The 14196-nt window shown below is 40.1% G+C and overlaps 1 protein-coding gene across 1 annotated transcript in view; it reads right to left on the bottom strand.

Annotated features, from left to right (window-relative positions):
- Positions 1–7454: 7454 nt before the first annotated feature.
- LOC118802359 (heat shock 70 kDa protein 12B-like) overlaps positions 7455–14196 on the bottom strand; it is a 40854-nt gene continuing 34112 nt past the window's right edge. The window contains exons 15-18 of the mRNA XM_036562877.1: positions 13654–13828; positions 10203–10250; positions 8286–8478; positions 7455–7479 (exon numbers count right to left, since the gene is read on the bottom strand). Of these exons, the coding sequence (XP_036418770.1) occupies positions 7455–7479; positions 8286–8478; positions 10203–10250; positions 13654–13828 (441 nt within the window). The remainder of the gene's footprint in view (positions 7480–8285; positions 8479–10202; positions 10251–13653; positions 13829–14196) is intronic.

Here is a 14196-nt window from a genome sequence, read left to right as displayed (position 1 = left end):
CCTTATTACCCTACTTACCTGACTGTTACCTCACTTACCTGCCTTAATACCCTACTTACCTGACTGTTACCTCACTTACCTGCCTTATTACCGCACTTACCTGACTGTTACCTCACTTACCTGCCTTATTACCCCGCTTACCTGACTGTTACCTCACTTACCCGCCTTATTACCCTACTTACCTGACTGTTACCTCACTTCCCTGCCTTATTACCCCACTTACCTGTTACCTCACTTACCGGCCTTATTACCCTACTTACCTGACTGTTACCTCACTTACCGGCCTTATTACCCTACTTACCTGACTGTTACCTCACTTACCTGCCTTAATACCCTACTTACCTGACTGTTACCTCACTTCCCCTCCTTATTACCCCACTTACCTGACTGTTACCTCACTTACCCACCTTATTACCTCCAGAATTTGGAGGAGTTTGTAAATATCTGGAGGTGAAATTCTGCCTTAGCTTTTCTGATGTAGGAGGTTTATTTATTCCTCAGCTGCCTGAAGGTGAGCCAGTGGTCTCTGTCAGCGTTTCTTCTAGCGAGGGCCCATGCTGTATTTCTTGCATTGTGCAATGAAGATATTTCAGAGTTGAACCTGGGGTTTGATCTGTCTCTGATTCTTATTTTGCTTGTAAACTAAGACAAAACAAAGCTAAGTTTTCGGTGTATCCATCCTGGTATGTATCACCACCTACATTGTCCTGTGTCCTCTGGTCTTCCTACTCTTTTCTAGTGTTTCGTGTCAGCATGCCTGCGTGTTTTCTCTCTTTTCTTCCTCCACCCGTGTGCTCACTCTCTTTCTCTGTCTCTTTATAGGTGGAGTGAGCTGTCATTCATCCTCCCCCAGCAGGCCAATCAAGCACAGTCTTGCGGCAAAAGGGGCGGAGCCTTATATTCAAGAACAGCGCGAACAAGCTGCACGTCAGCCGACCGGGTCAAGGCTGGTTTATATCTGACGCGTCGCGAAGGTCGCAAGGGTCTGCGTGGCTAAAATTACCTCACACATCCAGACACGCCCCTGCGCGAACGCTCCACGCGTCTGTCAATCGCCGCGTTGCGCACACAGAAATTTTTCTAACTACGTGGCGGTGCGGACGCGGATGCCAAGCCACAAAATGGAGAGAGAGGCTGGTGGCGGAAATGAAGAAATACAGGCACCTTTATGACTCTTTCATGAAGGACCATCGTGACAACTGAATGGGTGTTAATTCTTGGAGGGAAATAGCAGTCAACACGGGAAAAGAAGAATCAGTATGCAGAAAAACATGGTCGAATTTGCCAGACAGATTTGTAAAAGCCAAAAAAGGAAAAGAAATAAAGGGTCAAAAAGGGGATGCAGAGGGAGACAAAACTACCAATTCTGAAGGAACTGGGATGGCTGTCGGACTCATTTGAACTTTGAAAATGAGGTAAGTCAGTAACTATTTTGATTTTTGGAGCTAGCTTGGCTAGCAGCTAATCAGTATGTCATAGAAACTGTTTAAATGTTACTTATGCTAATATAGCTACCTAAGTAAATGACAGGCTAGTTTAGTTGTTTTCTGGACTTCTTAAAATATACGTAGTACTTCTGAAGAGCAAATAATAAATGAAAACACTTTTCTATGTAAGATGAACTACAAAATTTGTATTTTTGCATAAATTAATGGTTGAAATGTAACAAAATCATTGAGTGATTTAATGTGAAATGCTTAATTCTAGAAAAATTGAATTAGCTAACGTTAGAATTTTTCACAGAGCTTTTGATAGTAACCAGATATCAGAGTTCAATACCTCTAGAAGCTCCCTCACAGAATGTGAAATTCACAATATGTGAAACTGTTTCAATTACACAGTCTAATTAATGTGACATTGTTTTATGATACCCATGTCTTTCTTTTGTTGAGGTTGCTGTACCAGAATTGCTGCCAGATGAAACAGACACACAGACCCTCTTTACACAAGACAGTTCCAGTCAGCTGACAACAACTGAGCACAGCCTGCATCTTGTATTAAGACCATTAACAATGGTCATTCCATCCACAACTGAATTTACTCCTGTACCACCAGCCACAACCAGTACATCCTCGTCTGCATCCTCCTCATTAGATTCCTTTCTATAAAGAGGCCCCACTTCCTCTGCACCTTTGAATTCATCTCCACTGCATGCACCCATTCCGTCATCTCAATCCTGCACCTCTGTGCCAGCTCAGAATTGTTCCTCTTCAATCCCATGCCTTGCAGAAGCTACAAAAAGGAGACAGTCTACTAAAGATGCTATATTCAAGAGGCTTGAGAGCATAAATCAAGAGAGACACAAACTAGCACAGCAAAACAATGAGGATGTTAGATTTGGTCTTGTTGTTGCTGACATGCTGTCAAAAATTGCACCACAGAAGAAAGCTGCAGTGAAGTTTAAAGTGTTCCAGCTTCTGTACGAGGAAGAGCAAAATCAGACTGATGAGTAGGCAGTGTTAAGACACAAAACTGTTAAAATATGGGGAACTGTTTTAAACCTCTGTGTTTTTATTTTGTTCAGCTGATTTTATACAGTTTAAGTGTTGTAGCCCTTGTATAAGGAGCATCAAAGTCAGACTGAGGAGTAGTCGTAGATGAAGGTTAAAAAACAGAAACTAAGGTAAGGGAAATGGTTTTTTTAAACCCATAGGTGCTTTAATTAGTTGCTCAGATGTTTTAGTACAGGTGTACTTAAGACTGTGTACACACTTGCCCTACGTTACTACATATAAAATGTTAATTTATGAACTGGTGATCAAGATGCCCTAAATGTTCAGTAGTTCTAAAAATAAACTACCAAGAAACCAGAAACCAGAAACTGTGATTCTTTCATTTCTAAAGAAACACGAACAGGTGTTTCAGATTACACCTTTGTAACCAACTCTGAAATAGACTGAAATGAAAACATACAGCACCATATTTAGTTTTACTTTTAAAGGGAACTTCTCAATAATATCACCTAGGCCTATCTATAAAGTTTCTCAGTGTAGAAATACTGATCTACTGAACTTCATGAATACAAGCCCAGACAGGGAAAAAGGTATTCCTCAATACTTAAGTAGTGACACAGTACAGGAGTGTTTGTATGGACTCTGATCCTTTTTGTTTTAGTTTTTCTATTCTCCAACATAAATCAAACCCAGCTGAAGGCTGAAAGTGTTATAACAAACCATAGTTTAACAAAAAAGTGGAATTAAAAAATTACACTCATTACATGTGGTAGAGCAGTGATAGCTTGAATATGCTCAGATAGTGTGTCCAAGGCTGGATCTGAGAAGTACCATTACATGTAGCTCCTTTAATTTAGGAGACCTCTCCTGATTACACTGTCCTGCCAAGGCACAAGACCTTGAGGTGACTAAAAAAATGCTTTAAAGTCATTTCGTGCCGCAATAGCAGCCCGAGATGCCCTTGCACCAGAGACCCATCCTGGATCCAAGAAGTTACTATCCCCTGCCACCTGCCGCCTCCATTCTCCTGCCAGGATGTCTCCTGATGCACTGGTGCTGTCGATGAAGTTTGGTGACAAATGATGGATAGGCCACACAGTTCATTCAGTGAATTTCAAGTGGTTTCCATATTCAAACACACCTTCTTAACCTGGTCACTAACTGGTGAGTTGAGTCATGTGGGTTTGTACAGGGAAATCACCAAACTGTGATGGATTCTGGCCCTCAAGACAAGAGCTTGAGAGACCCGTGGTGTCGAGAATACGTGACATCATTACACTCTCTTCTTGAGTATTTTCGTCATTAGAATTACTATGCTGAATATCTTTATGAGAAAACTGTACTAAAAAGTTATGTTTATGACATATACATAAAATATAATAACTTACCAGGATAGGGCCGCATGAGATTGGAGTGCAGTGGGAAAGCTGTGTCTCCAACAAATACATGTGGCACAGTGATGCTTGAGCCAGGTAGGTTGGCAGGTGGAGGTAAGCAAAGTGTTCCCTGTAACAGATTTGACCCAAACTTGCTTTCCTGGAACACACCACCAACACTTTCACATTCATAGGCTCCAATGTCAACCATGGTGAATCGATAATTTGCATCACATACTTCCATTAGGATGATGGAGTTTGCTCTTTTGTAGTTGAAAAAGTCCTCACCTGCCAGGGACATGTTTCCCATCAATACAACCCAAACAATTTGGGAAATTCCAAACCTTCCAAAATTCACAGGAAATGTCTTTCCACTCAGTGCCACTTGGAAAAGCAACAAAAGAGCTTCCCAAAGAGCCTTGGAGATCTCAGAAACTATGAGTGACACTGTGGTAGATCCAAGTTTATAGCTTGCAGCAACACTTCCGGAGGCTAAAATTCTCAGTGTGACAGCCAGCCTCTCAGAGAGTTTGACAGGGATGGCGTGGGTACTTGCAAAATATTTAAAATGCATTTCATCACCAATGTGTCGCATTGCAATTACAAGATTATATTCTCCAGTTTCTCACCTCCCTCTGTTAATTGGTTGCACAGACAATCTCCTCCTCTGTTTTCTTCTAAAACGTAAGAGCAAACACAACAGCTCCTCTTCCTCAAGCAACAGATCCTCAACCAGTGTGTTCATTTTCTGATAAACAATTTTTTCCTCTGCCTCAATCCATCAATGCCAAATCAGTATTTTTCACACAGGGCCACCTAGCGGATAGGAGAATATCGTCGCACCTCTGCTACGTGCCGCAAGTAGCATAAAACGTGTCTTGGTCGAGAGGTTCCACCATGTAAGGAGACTCTGCTGTCTAGACACACTAGGTTAGAGGGCGGGTGCTGCCCCCTGTATTTCTGGGAAGGTTAGCCCAGTGTAGTTAATTTTGCGTTGTGTGTTGGTAATTAGGTTAGATTTTAAAAACAAACAGCTTTGGTTAGTTTGTTTTACTCTGTTAATTTCTTTGGCACTGTCCACATTTTCAAGGTTAGCTCAGAGAATAGCTCAGCCCCAATACTGGTGTGTTGTACCGCTTGTTTATGTCTGTTTGTGCTTGTAAGTCCTACATAATTGTGCGTAGTCATTGTCTTGAATAAAATATTTTTTTGCTATATCCCTCCTCTCCTGCCAATCTCTCCACACTCACCAGTACTCCCATCATTCCTCCAAATTTACATCAGTGTATCTAGTTAATTTTTATTGCCCTAGACTGTAGCTCTGTAGTGTGGACGTAACAAGTGTGGGCTCCTCCAGGATGACTGTATTCTGTCTGTCTGTAAACCTCTCTCCCTCAGCTGAACCAAACATGAACTCGATAGCTTTGGCTTCTTGGGAATAAGCAGCTGATTACTGTCTTATGTCCCGCTGTTTATGATATCTGGATAGATGGAAAGTGAAAAAAGATTTTACTTTAAATGTCTTTGTACACGTTTCAAACAGACACGTTACATCTACACCACCCTGCAAATGACTCTTGAGGTGAGATACAAGATGTTTTACATTTTCGAACTCTTTTCTGCAGAACTCATGGGAACACTTTAAGGGAACAGAGACATTATGATTGAAAGCTGTCACTTTCCTCGTGTCTTGGTGTGCTCCTGTTACGTGCACGTTAAACAAATTATACAAGGCAAACCTCCTCCCACACGCTGGATATCCACATGGGGAATCGCCCGTGTAGCTCTTTCTGTGCAACCTACAATGCTGAACACGGCTATTATAGATAATATTTATTACAAGTTATTGCAGAAATTCTTTAGCCTGCCTCACATTTGGTCAGCTAGGGACAATCCTTTGTCATGTTGTTCACTCTGAACTGTCATGTCAGGATCTCCACGTCCATTGAAATGGATATTAGCCAACATGGTTCAATGAATAAATGAATACATGAATAAATGTTTAATTAAAGGCTCCATAATGTTGTATTCCGATTTACTCTGTGGAATTTGCTTGCTAGTTCTTTTCCTGAATATTCCTAGGCCAACTGCAAACATGAGAATTTTCATGTTCATTCATGTTTTTTTTCCGACTGTGTACTAGTAGTGGCTGTCTACATCATAGATAAGCTAACTGCTTGGTGTCTATTAAAGACCAGCAAAGGTTAGCATGTTTAACAGCAGCTCAAACAAAGCTTAAACTGAATAATAGACAGTTGAGCTGTATCCAAAAGCTGATGTCTCAGGGACCCTCATGACTCTGTTACCTTCTGTCTCTCCCTCTTAGTGAGGCTGTAATATCTAGACCTGCTGGAGTCTCTGGTGCTCTGTTAACCCTGTAATCTGTGATCAGTCACTCTTTACAGACCCATCCTGTGTGTCTGATGCTGTTGCTTCTTCTACCGTGATCTGGTGCCACTGCTCGCCAGCCTTGTGGACCGATTCAGCCTTCTGGACTGGCTGGACCACCATTGAGCTTCTCGCTGTACAACACTGTGTAAACCTCACCCTCATGAACTGACCCTCCTGCTGCTGCTGCATAAACTCAAACTACCTAATTAATCTTTGCTCCATCTGTTTTCCCTGTTTTGTATTCTAATATTTCATTCTAACACTGTTTGCTATCCGGTGTCGACCAGAGGAGGATGGGTTCCCCTTTTGAGTCTTGGTTCCTCTTGGATCCTCCATTTTATGAGGATCAAAGGATCTTTGTCACCTGAAGATATACATGCCTGTTTGTATGTTTTTGTTATGGTGTTATAAGGGTTGGTACTCATTGCTGTGTTTTTCTTAGTTTTGGTTTATACATGGTTTTACTGGAGTCTTCTTGGGGTGAAGCAGCAGGAGAGCCACCTTTACGCTGAGCTGGTTGTGCTTATTATATAAAAACATTGTTTCAGACCCTGGAAAACCTATTTGTTCATAACTATAAATACTCAGTTAATACAGTATCAATAAAAGATATTATAGACTGTTCCCAAAAAATCCTGCTGCACCCAACATTGGTGTAAATCAATGTAAATGCATTAAGATACTCCTGCAGTAAAAATAAATAGAAGTTGATGTCAAATCTTTATTTTTCAATCTGTTATTTAGAAACACAGGATCTCTTAATTACATCATTTGCATTATATTTATATTTAGTACATTTCCTGATCCTAGACACTCTTTCAGGCCTCAATAAAGAATTTATTATAGATATTTAAAACATTTCTCTCAAAAATCAGTTTGCACATTATGAATCTCCACACAACATTGTTAATGTAGTGGTATGATTAATACACACAATTCCATTAAACTAATTGTTACATTTTACACAAACAGTAATATCTGGGTAACTAAGGAATTGTAAATGAACACAGATTTATATTAGATTTTACAATTTCTTTGACCCCATCTTATCTACCATTTTACTGATGATCCATTCTGAAAATTTGATCTTCTTTACCTGATTAAAATCTGTCTCCAGAGTAGTTGGTAAGTGTGTGTGTTCATGTAGGTCAGTGAAACGGATCAGCATGTGGAATTGGAGCTTTCTGTGTTTTATTATTGTATAAACTTACTGTTATGAAGCTCCATGCTGCCTTTATTGCTGGGTGTCCTGTGATAGTCTGTGAGCGAGCATACACACATCCAGAACACAATTCAATAATCACTATGGAAACGCTCATTACTGATCCATTCCATCAGGGAAAATGAAAGACACTGAAGTGTGAAGCCTATTCATCTTTAAAATGGCAGTTTATCACATAAATTTAAAGAGAGACACATTTTAGTTTAATTTGACATAAAGAACACAGTTTAACTAAGTGACATATATATATATATGCTCTTTTGTCTCAACATTAAAGGGTTCATTATTGGGTTTGATCAAACTGGTCTTACCAGATTCAATATCTGTGGCTGTCTCCTTCATCTCAGTGTGTCCAAACCTGACCTCCAGTCTGACTGAACGATTAAAGCCTCTCCTAATGTCTGGCATTGACACTAATCTTCCCAATATTCCCATTTCACTACGTTCTACATTATGTCACTAAACGTAACAGCTCCTTTCAGAGCAGCGAACTGAGCATCAACAGGGCAGAGTACTGTACACTGTGAGCCAAACTTCTCTCTGACTGACTTATTCACATGTGGACTCAGAGCAAAGCCTCCAACTAAGAACAGATACCTGATCTTCAGGTTGGGTTTTCTCAGTATTTCTCTGATCAGGCGCTCTATTCCTCTGAGACTGTCATCATGTAGGGATCTCATCTTTTCCTGATACAGTATTATTGATCCGCTGTCCCAGTCAGCACCACTGATTCCACTGAAGTAATCTTCCATGCTTTTTGTTTTCTCTGCTGTGATTTGTAAGCTATTTGGGAGTGACACTAACACATTTCCTTCATAACGCTTACAGCCTGAAAAATCATACATTAACTTTTGTAGGTCAGTGGGATGATTTTCCTCAAACTCATCAAACACTTTATCAGAGAAAATCTCTCTGAGGAATGATCTGAAGTTATTGTCCACTGTCTGTCCACCCATGTCATTTGCTGATACGATGTACAGCTCCTTTAGACGACCTCCATCCATCACCTCATGAACTGTGATATCAATGGTTTCATCTAAAATGCAAAAGAACAAAAAGTCACATCCTACAATATTTACTCTGACTGTAAGAGCAGTTAAAATCCTCTGTAAGCTGGTTTATATTCATCAATTTGCAAATTTCTCTGTTTTTCATCAAATTAATCTCTGACACATCTGTACAATCAAACTCACAACAAGTCCAGATTTGAGAATACCCCATAAGAAAAATTAAGGATTTCAGCTGCTCAACTGCTTCAGTCTCACTCTGATTTCACCCTGGACTTAACCAGGTCTAGAAGATGAACCTGACATGAAGAGGAGATTCATTTAGAAGATTGCTTTCCGCTGGAGCAGGTTTAAAACCTGAGAAATGTTTGATTTGCAGTAAATATTCAAAATAATTGCCAATAATATAAATTACAAAACAACACAGTAATTATAATTAATAACTGCACATGTAAATATTGCAATAAAATGACATTTCTCAAGTTGTGCACAGGCACTTCAGTCAATGAATCAAAGGTTATTTAAACTAGGGGAGACCCTAATTGTGACAAGTCAACAGAATCCAGACACTCGCGGAGAGAAAGGGCTAAAGTTGATTTAATAGAGTTCGGCAAAGGCTTGGTCAAAAAACAGGCATGGGTCAAATCCAAACGACAAAGGCAAAACACAGCGATGATCATATCACCGTGCGAACAAACACCAAGGGGCTGGACAAACGGTAAGTCGAAAAACAGGCAGAACGGTCAAAACCAGTGATCAAAATGACAAGCAAAAGTACAAAAAGGGGTTTGGCAAAAAGGCAGAGTCCAGTAAACGAAGCAAAGGTCAAAAACACGGCAAACTATAGATCAGACAAAAACACTCAGCAAGTTCGAAACGAAACAATACCTCGAACTGAACCTCACTAAAGCGCGGGCTTATAAACTATCCTGCCTCGATCATATGACATAACACACAGGTAAAACAGGTATAAACAGACCGGAGCCCTAAAGGGGAGGGAACTGGGGGCGGAGTCTGTCAATCATATTTGCATCAACCAATTAAATAACTACTCTTGGCCGTCAATCACATTTTGCATTGGCCAACCGCAGATTATAACGAGCTGTCCGTCATTTCTTGCAATCGCCAATCTAAGGGTCTGTCTGGAGACCTGCACTCTCAGCCTGACCTGCACTCTCAGACTGACCTGCACTGCCAGCCATCAGCGCCGCTCTGACACCACAGGGCTTTTGTTGGGTTTATGGGGAAAAACAGTGAAACACGAACTGTTGGGCAACAGGAGTCACACTGAATGTATATTAATGCTGTCATACTGATTATGAGGTAATTAAATATGGAAACTTTCAAAATAAAACCTACCACGACGATAAAACATAATGTCAGGTTCATTCGCAGAAAAAAACAAACAGGCTACTGAAACTCATGAAAGCCAGGCTGAAAACGGTTTTGCTTCCTAACGGGAATTGGCTTGATGGTTGCCTTTAGAGACCTTTAGGAAACGATCACCTGCATATGGAATCAGTCCCAGAACAGCTGATTAAACGATCGGAATCCTTTACACTGTGATATTTATCCATCAGGAAAACACAAAAGACCATTAGCGACTACTGGACACCACCAGAAACCAACAGACTCTTTTAATGGGTTCTATGACTTTTTTCAGCAGGGAGGTATTAAATGTCTCTCTAGCCTTGTTCTGGACAGAAAATGGATTAAGTGATCAAATCGCTAAGCAGAAGCGGCCAAACGGTACCGTGTAATCTGGATGTTGTGAGAAGGGGAAATTCTGCAGACCGGAGACCTGAAATGATCATAAGCACAAAACACAGCAAACAGTTCCATTAGGAACCAAGTGGAATAACTTTTTGAGAACAAGCAAAGTTTAGGTGGAAACAGTGTTTGTATACACTCAGAAAAAGACACATACCACTCAGAACTGCATATGTGCACATATTTCTATACTGTGCTCATGTATTTACCCACAAAGTCAGGAAGAACATGCGCTATCAGTTCACTAATACTTTTATGTGCGATGGTCAGTCAGTGTTTGCATGAACTCCATCCTGCTTAACCAATAGTTATAATAATGTATTGATCTGAAATAAGAAATTGGGTGATATTTATGGCAACTTCCCATCTTCCATCTTCCGCGTGCCTGAACAGTATGTAACGCCTTTTTGCACTTTCCTTCAAACCATTGGCTGATGCATAAAATGAGTGACAGGTAATTCACATTTGTGATTGGCCAATGCACGTTTTGATTGACAGTCCATCTCTGTTATATGATTGGCCGATGCAAGAAATGATTGACAGTGTCTCCGCCCATTCGTTACGCCCACTGGTTCTCCGGGCAGATACATATACTTGGGCTCTGGGGAGCGCAAACGCTGATAGGAGCATGATAGTCCGTCCGAAGTCATGTGATCCCCTACGGTACTGTGGGTAATGGAATCCGTTAAGGTCTCCGAGTCAGAAGGAAGTTGTTTAGTCACGTTAAATTATTAATGTGACTAAACGTATTAAAGGTTATCTAAAATCAAGTAACACAGTTGTAAGCTGACTGAAGGTGGTTAGAGACACGAATGAGCGAGGCTTTACCCTGCGTTTACACCGGCAGTGGCGCGACACAGTGGTACTTTATGCAAAGCGGCGTAGCGAATACTAATAGGAATTCAGCCATTAGCAGTGTAGTACGTATCTCCACCACTCCGCTCCATTTTTATTCCTAGATAATTGTTCCTACTAGAGGTAGAATAGAGGTGGCGATGCTTTTGCTGCAAAAAAGACAGTAACAAAGACCAAATACCTTTTTCCTCACACACTGACTGCACAGACACAGGGATTAAAAAAAAAAATAAAAGCACACAAGGATTGTTATTTTTAGCAGGAACACGTCTGATTTGTTCTGGGCATCAGTGAAACCATGGCAACGAACGGTCCGCTGGAGTTTAGAAACACAGGTGATGAGCGATCGGTGACAAAAGGCGAAAAGTCGCTGCCGTTGTGAACGCAGGGTTAGAGTATCCTGTAATGAACTCCAGCTCACTGATGCTGCAGCTAAAAGCAGATTTTCCCAGGTGAGTAAAAGCTCTCTGCACCTGAACTCATGGCGCCCTAACGGGACACTTCACCAAGCTAAAACATTTATTATAACCTGGTGTACGACCACTACACTGTTCTTGTTTGACACAGGATTTCAGCTGCTCAACATTTCGGGGGCTCATTTGTCATATTTTTCATTTTATAATGCCTCAAATGTTATCAGTGGTGACAGGTCTGGACAGCAGGCAGGTCAGTTTAGCACCCGGACTCTTTTAATATGGAGCAATGCTGCTGTAATACATGCAGAATGTGGTTTTACATTGTCTTGCTGAAATAATCAAGGCCTTCCCTGAAAAAGACGTCATCTGGATGGCAGCATATGTTGCTTCAAAATCTGCATATATACCCAATCATGTTACTGATCTGTTGTCAGTTAACCTACTTAGCTGTGAGATGTTCCACCAGGTGTTTTTAAAGCATTATGCAAATTTACCAGCCTTTTGTTGCTCCTGTCCAAATATTTTTGAAACATGTTGCTGGCATTAAATTCAAAATGGGCATATATTTTTCAAAAAACAACACATTTCTCAGTTTCAGCATTTCATTTGTTCTCTTTATAGTATTAAATATAAGGTTTACATGATTTGCACATCATAAAATTCAGTTTTTATTTAAATTCAGCACAGCGTCTCAGCTTTTTTGGAAAGAGGGTTGTGTTTAGTAGTGGGAATGTGATTCTTTTCTGTACAACCTTCCAATAAAAGCACTATTTTTGACTCTCTTACCATTCTTCTCACTGTGTGTGCAGGTAAGATGATCATGTGTCCTCTCCCAGGCAGGTTCACTCCAACTACTCCAGTTGTTTTTAACCTCTTAATGATTGGCCTAACAGTGGATTTGGGCATTTTCAGGCATGTTGTTTTTATAGCCACTGCCTGATTTATGAAGGGCAGCCACTTTTGTCTTATTTCATTTGACAATTCTCCGATCTTTCACATCTTGATGTATGAAAGAATTTGGCCTCTGTGAAACCTCATATTTGTACTCCAGTGAAACAGGACATCATGGATGACTGCTTAAGAGATCCTGAACATTCAGGAGGTGAAAGAAGTGAAATGACTTGGAACAGGCTTGAGTTATATTTTGTTCATAAGAATTTCAAGGGGTGCCAATAATTATGTGTAGTTTTGTAAATGTTTTTTTCTTGGACTACATTTACTTTGATTAAAGGTCAGATTTCACTAATATTTTCTGTGAGATTTAGCTAATTAACCACAAAGAGGTTTTACATTATGTTTTTTAACCAAGACTGAGCTGACAGTATTAAAGAAACATACATGTTGTATTTCTATGTCTGTACTTCTCTGTGCTCTAATCCTGTGGATCTGAGTGCTTCAGTGGTCTCTCATTCAGAGAAACTGCTGATGGCCTTTAATTAATTTAAATTTGCTTTGTGAATATATGTGAATATCTATGTTGGTGAGACTGAACCATATTAGCTTGTAAAACCAGAGCAAGATGTATTTCCATATTGTTGGATACACTGTGATTTGAGAAACATATCCAGAAAATACAAAAGGTCACATTATTATCACATTATTATTATCACATTATTATTGGAGAACAGCAAATTAATATTTATTGTTCAGGAGTTGTTTAGGGTTAATGCAGCAGGGACTTACTCAAGTCCATTAAATTCCAAAAAATAGCTCCTGAATAAATATGATCTTCATATTGTGGTGAGGGCGTAGAAGACGTGGGAAACAAAGCACTTCAAATGAGTGATCTTCTACAGAACCCGCTGAACGGCCGGGATAGCAGGCAGCCCCCGTACAGTCACATATTCCGTGATGACGACAGGCACCAACACCACACAGCCCAACACACAGCCCAACACAGAACACTGAACACAGGTAGGACTAATAAAATCCATAACAACAACTTATTTACAGTTTAATGTTCCTCCTGTGCAAATCTGGAGCTTCCCGAAATGCTCCACATGTGGCCACACCTTTTCCAGGTCCATGGCCAGCAGCGGGACACCACAATATTTTAAATTAAATATTAAATATATTAAATAAAAAACATTTGACACTGTGTGATGATTTTAATTTTTTAAAAATCTTTCTGAACCTCAAAAACTTAAATATGGACTTACATACCTCCACAGTCCACCACCATGTACTGTGTTCCTGGAACATCTTCTATCGTCTTTGATTCTTCAAGATCTCCTTCCATGAAGCCTTCAATTGGTAATTTTTTACACCACACACAGGCAGCTTCTGATTCCAGAATTACAATCAGTCTTTCAGCATCAGACTCTGCCACCAGACCAGCCTAAAAACATAGATATGATTTAATATAAATCCAGAAGTACAATCAGTCTTTCAGGATCAGATTCTCCAGACCAGCCTAAACACATAAAAATATGTTTTATTATAAATCCAGAAAAAAGTCATTCTTTCAGGATCAGATTCTCCACACGAGCCAAAACACATAAAGATATGTTTCATTATTTATTCAGAACTACAATCACTCTTTCAAGATCAGATTCTCCAGACCAGTCTAAACACATAAAGATATGTTTTAATATAAATCCAGAACTACAGTCAGTCTTTCAGGATCAGATTCTCCAGACCAGCCTGAACACATAAAGATATGTTTTAATAGAAATCCAGAAAAAACAGTCATTCTTTCAGAATCAG

This window comes from Colossoma macropomum, unplaced genomic scaffold (genome assembly GCF_904425465.1).
Source record: "Colossoma macropomum unplaced genomic scaffold, Colossoma_macropomum, whole genome shotgun sequence".
Classification (NCBI taxonomy): Eukaryota; Metazoa; Chordata; class Actinopteri; order Characiformes; family Serrasalmidae; genus Colossoma; species Colossoma macropomum.
This window is presented reverse-complemented; position numbering and strand designations above follow the sequence as displayed.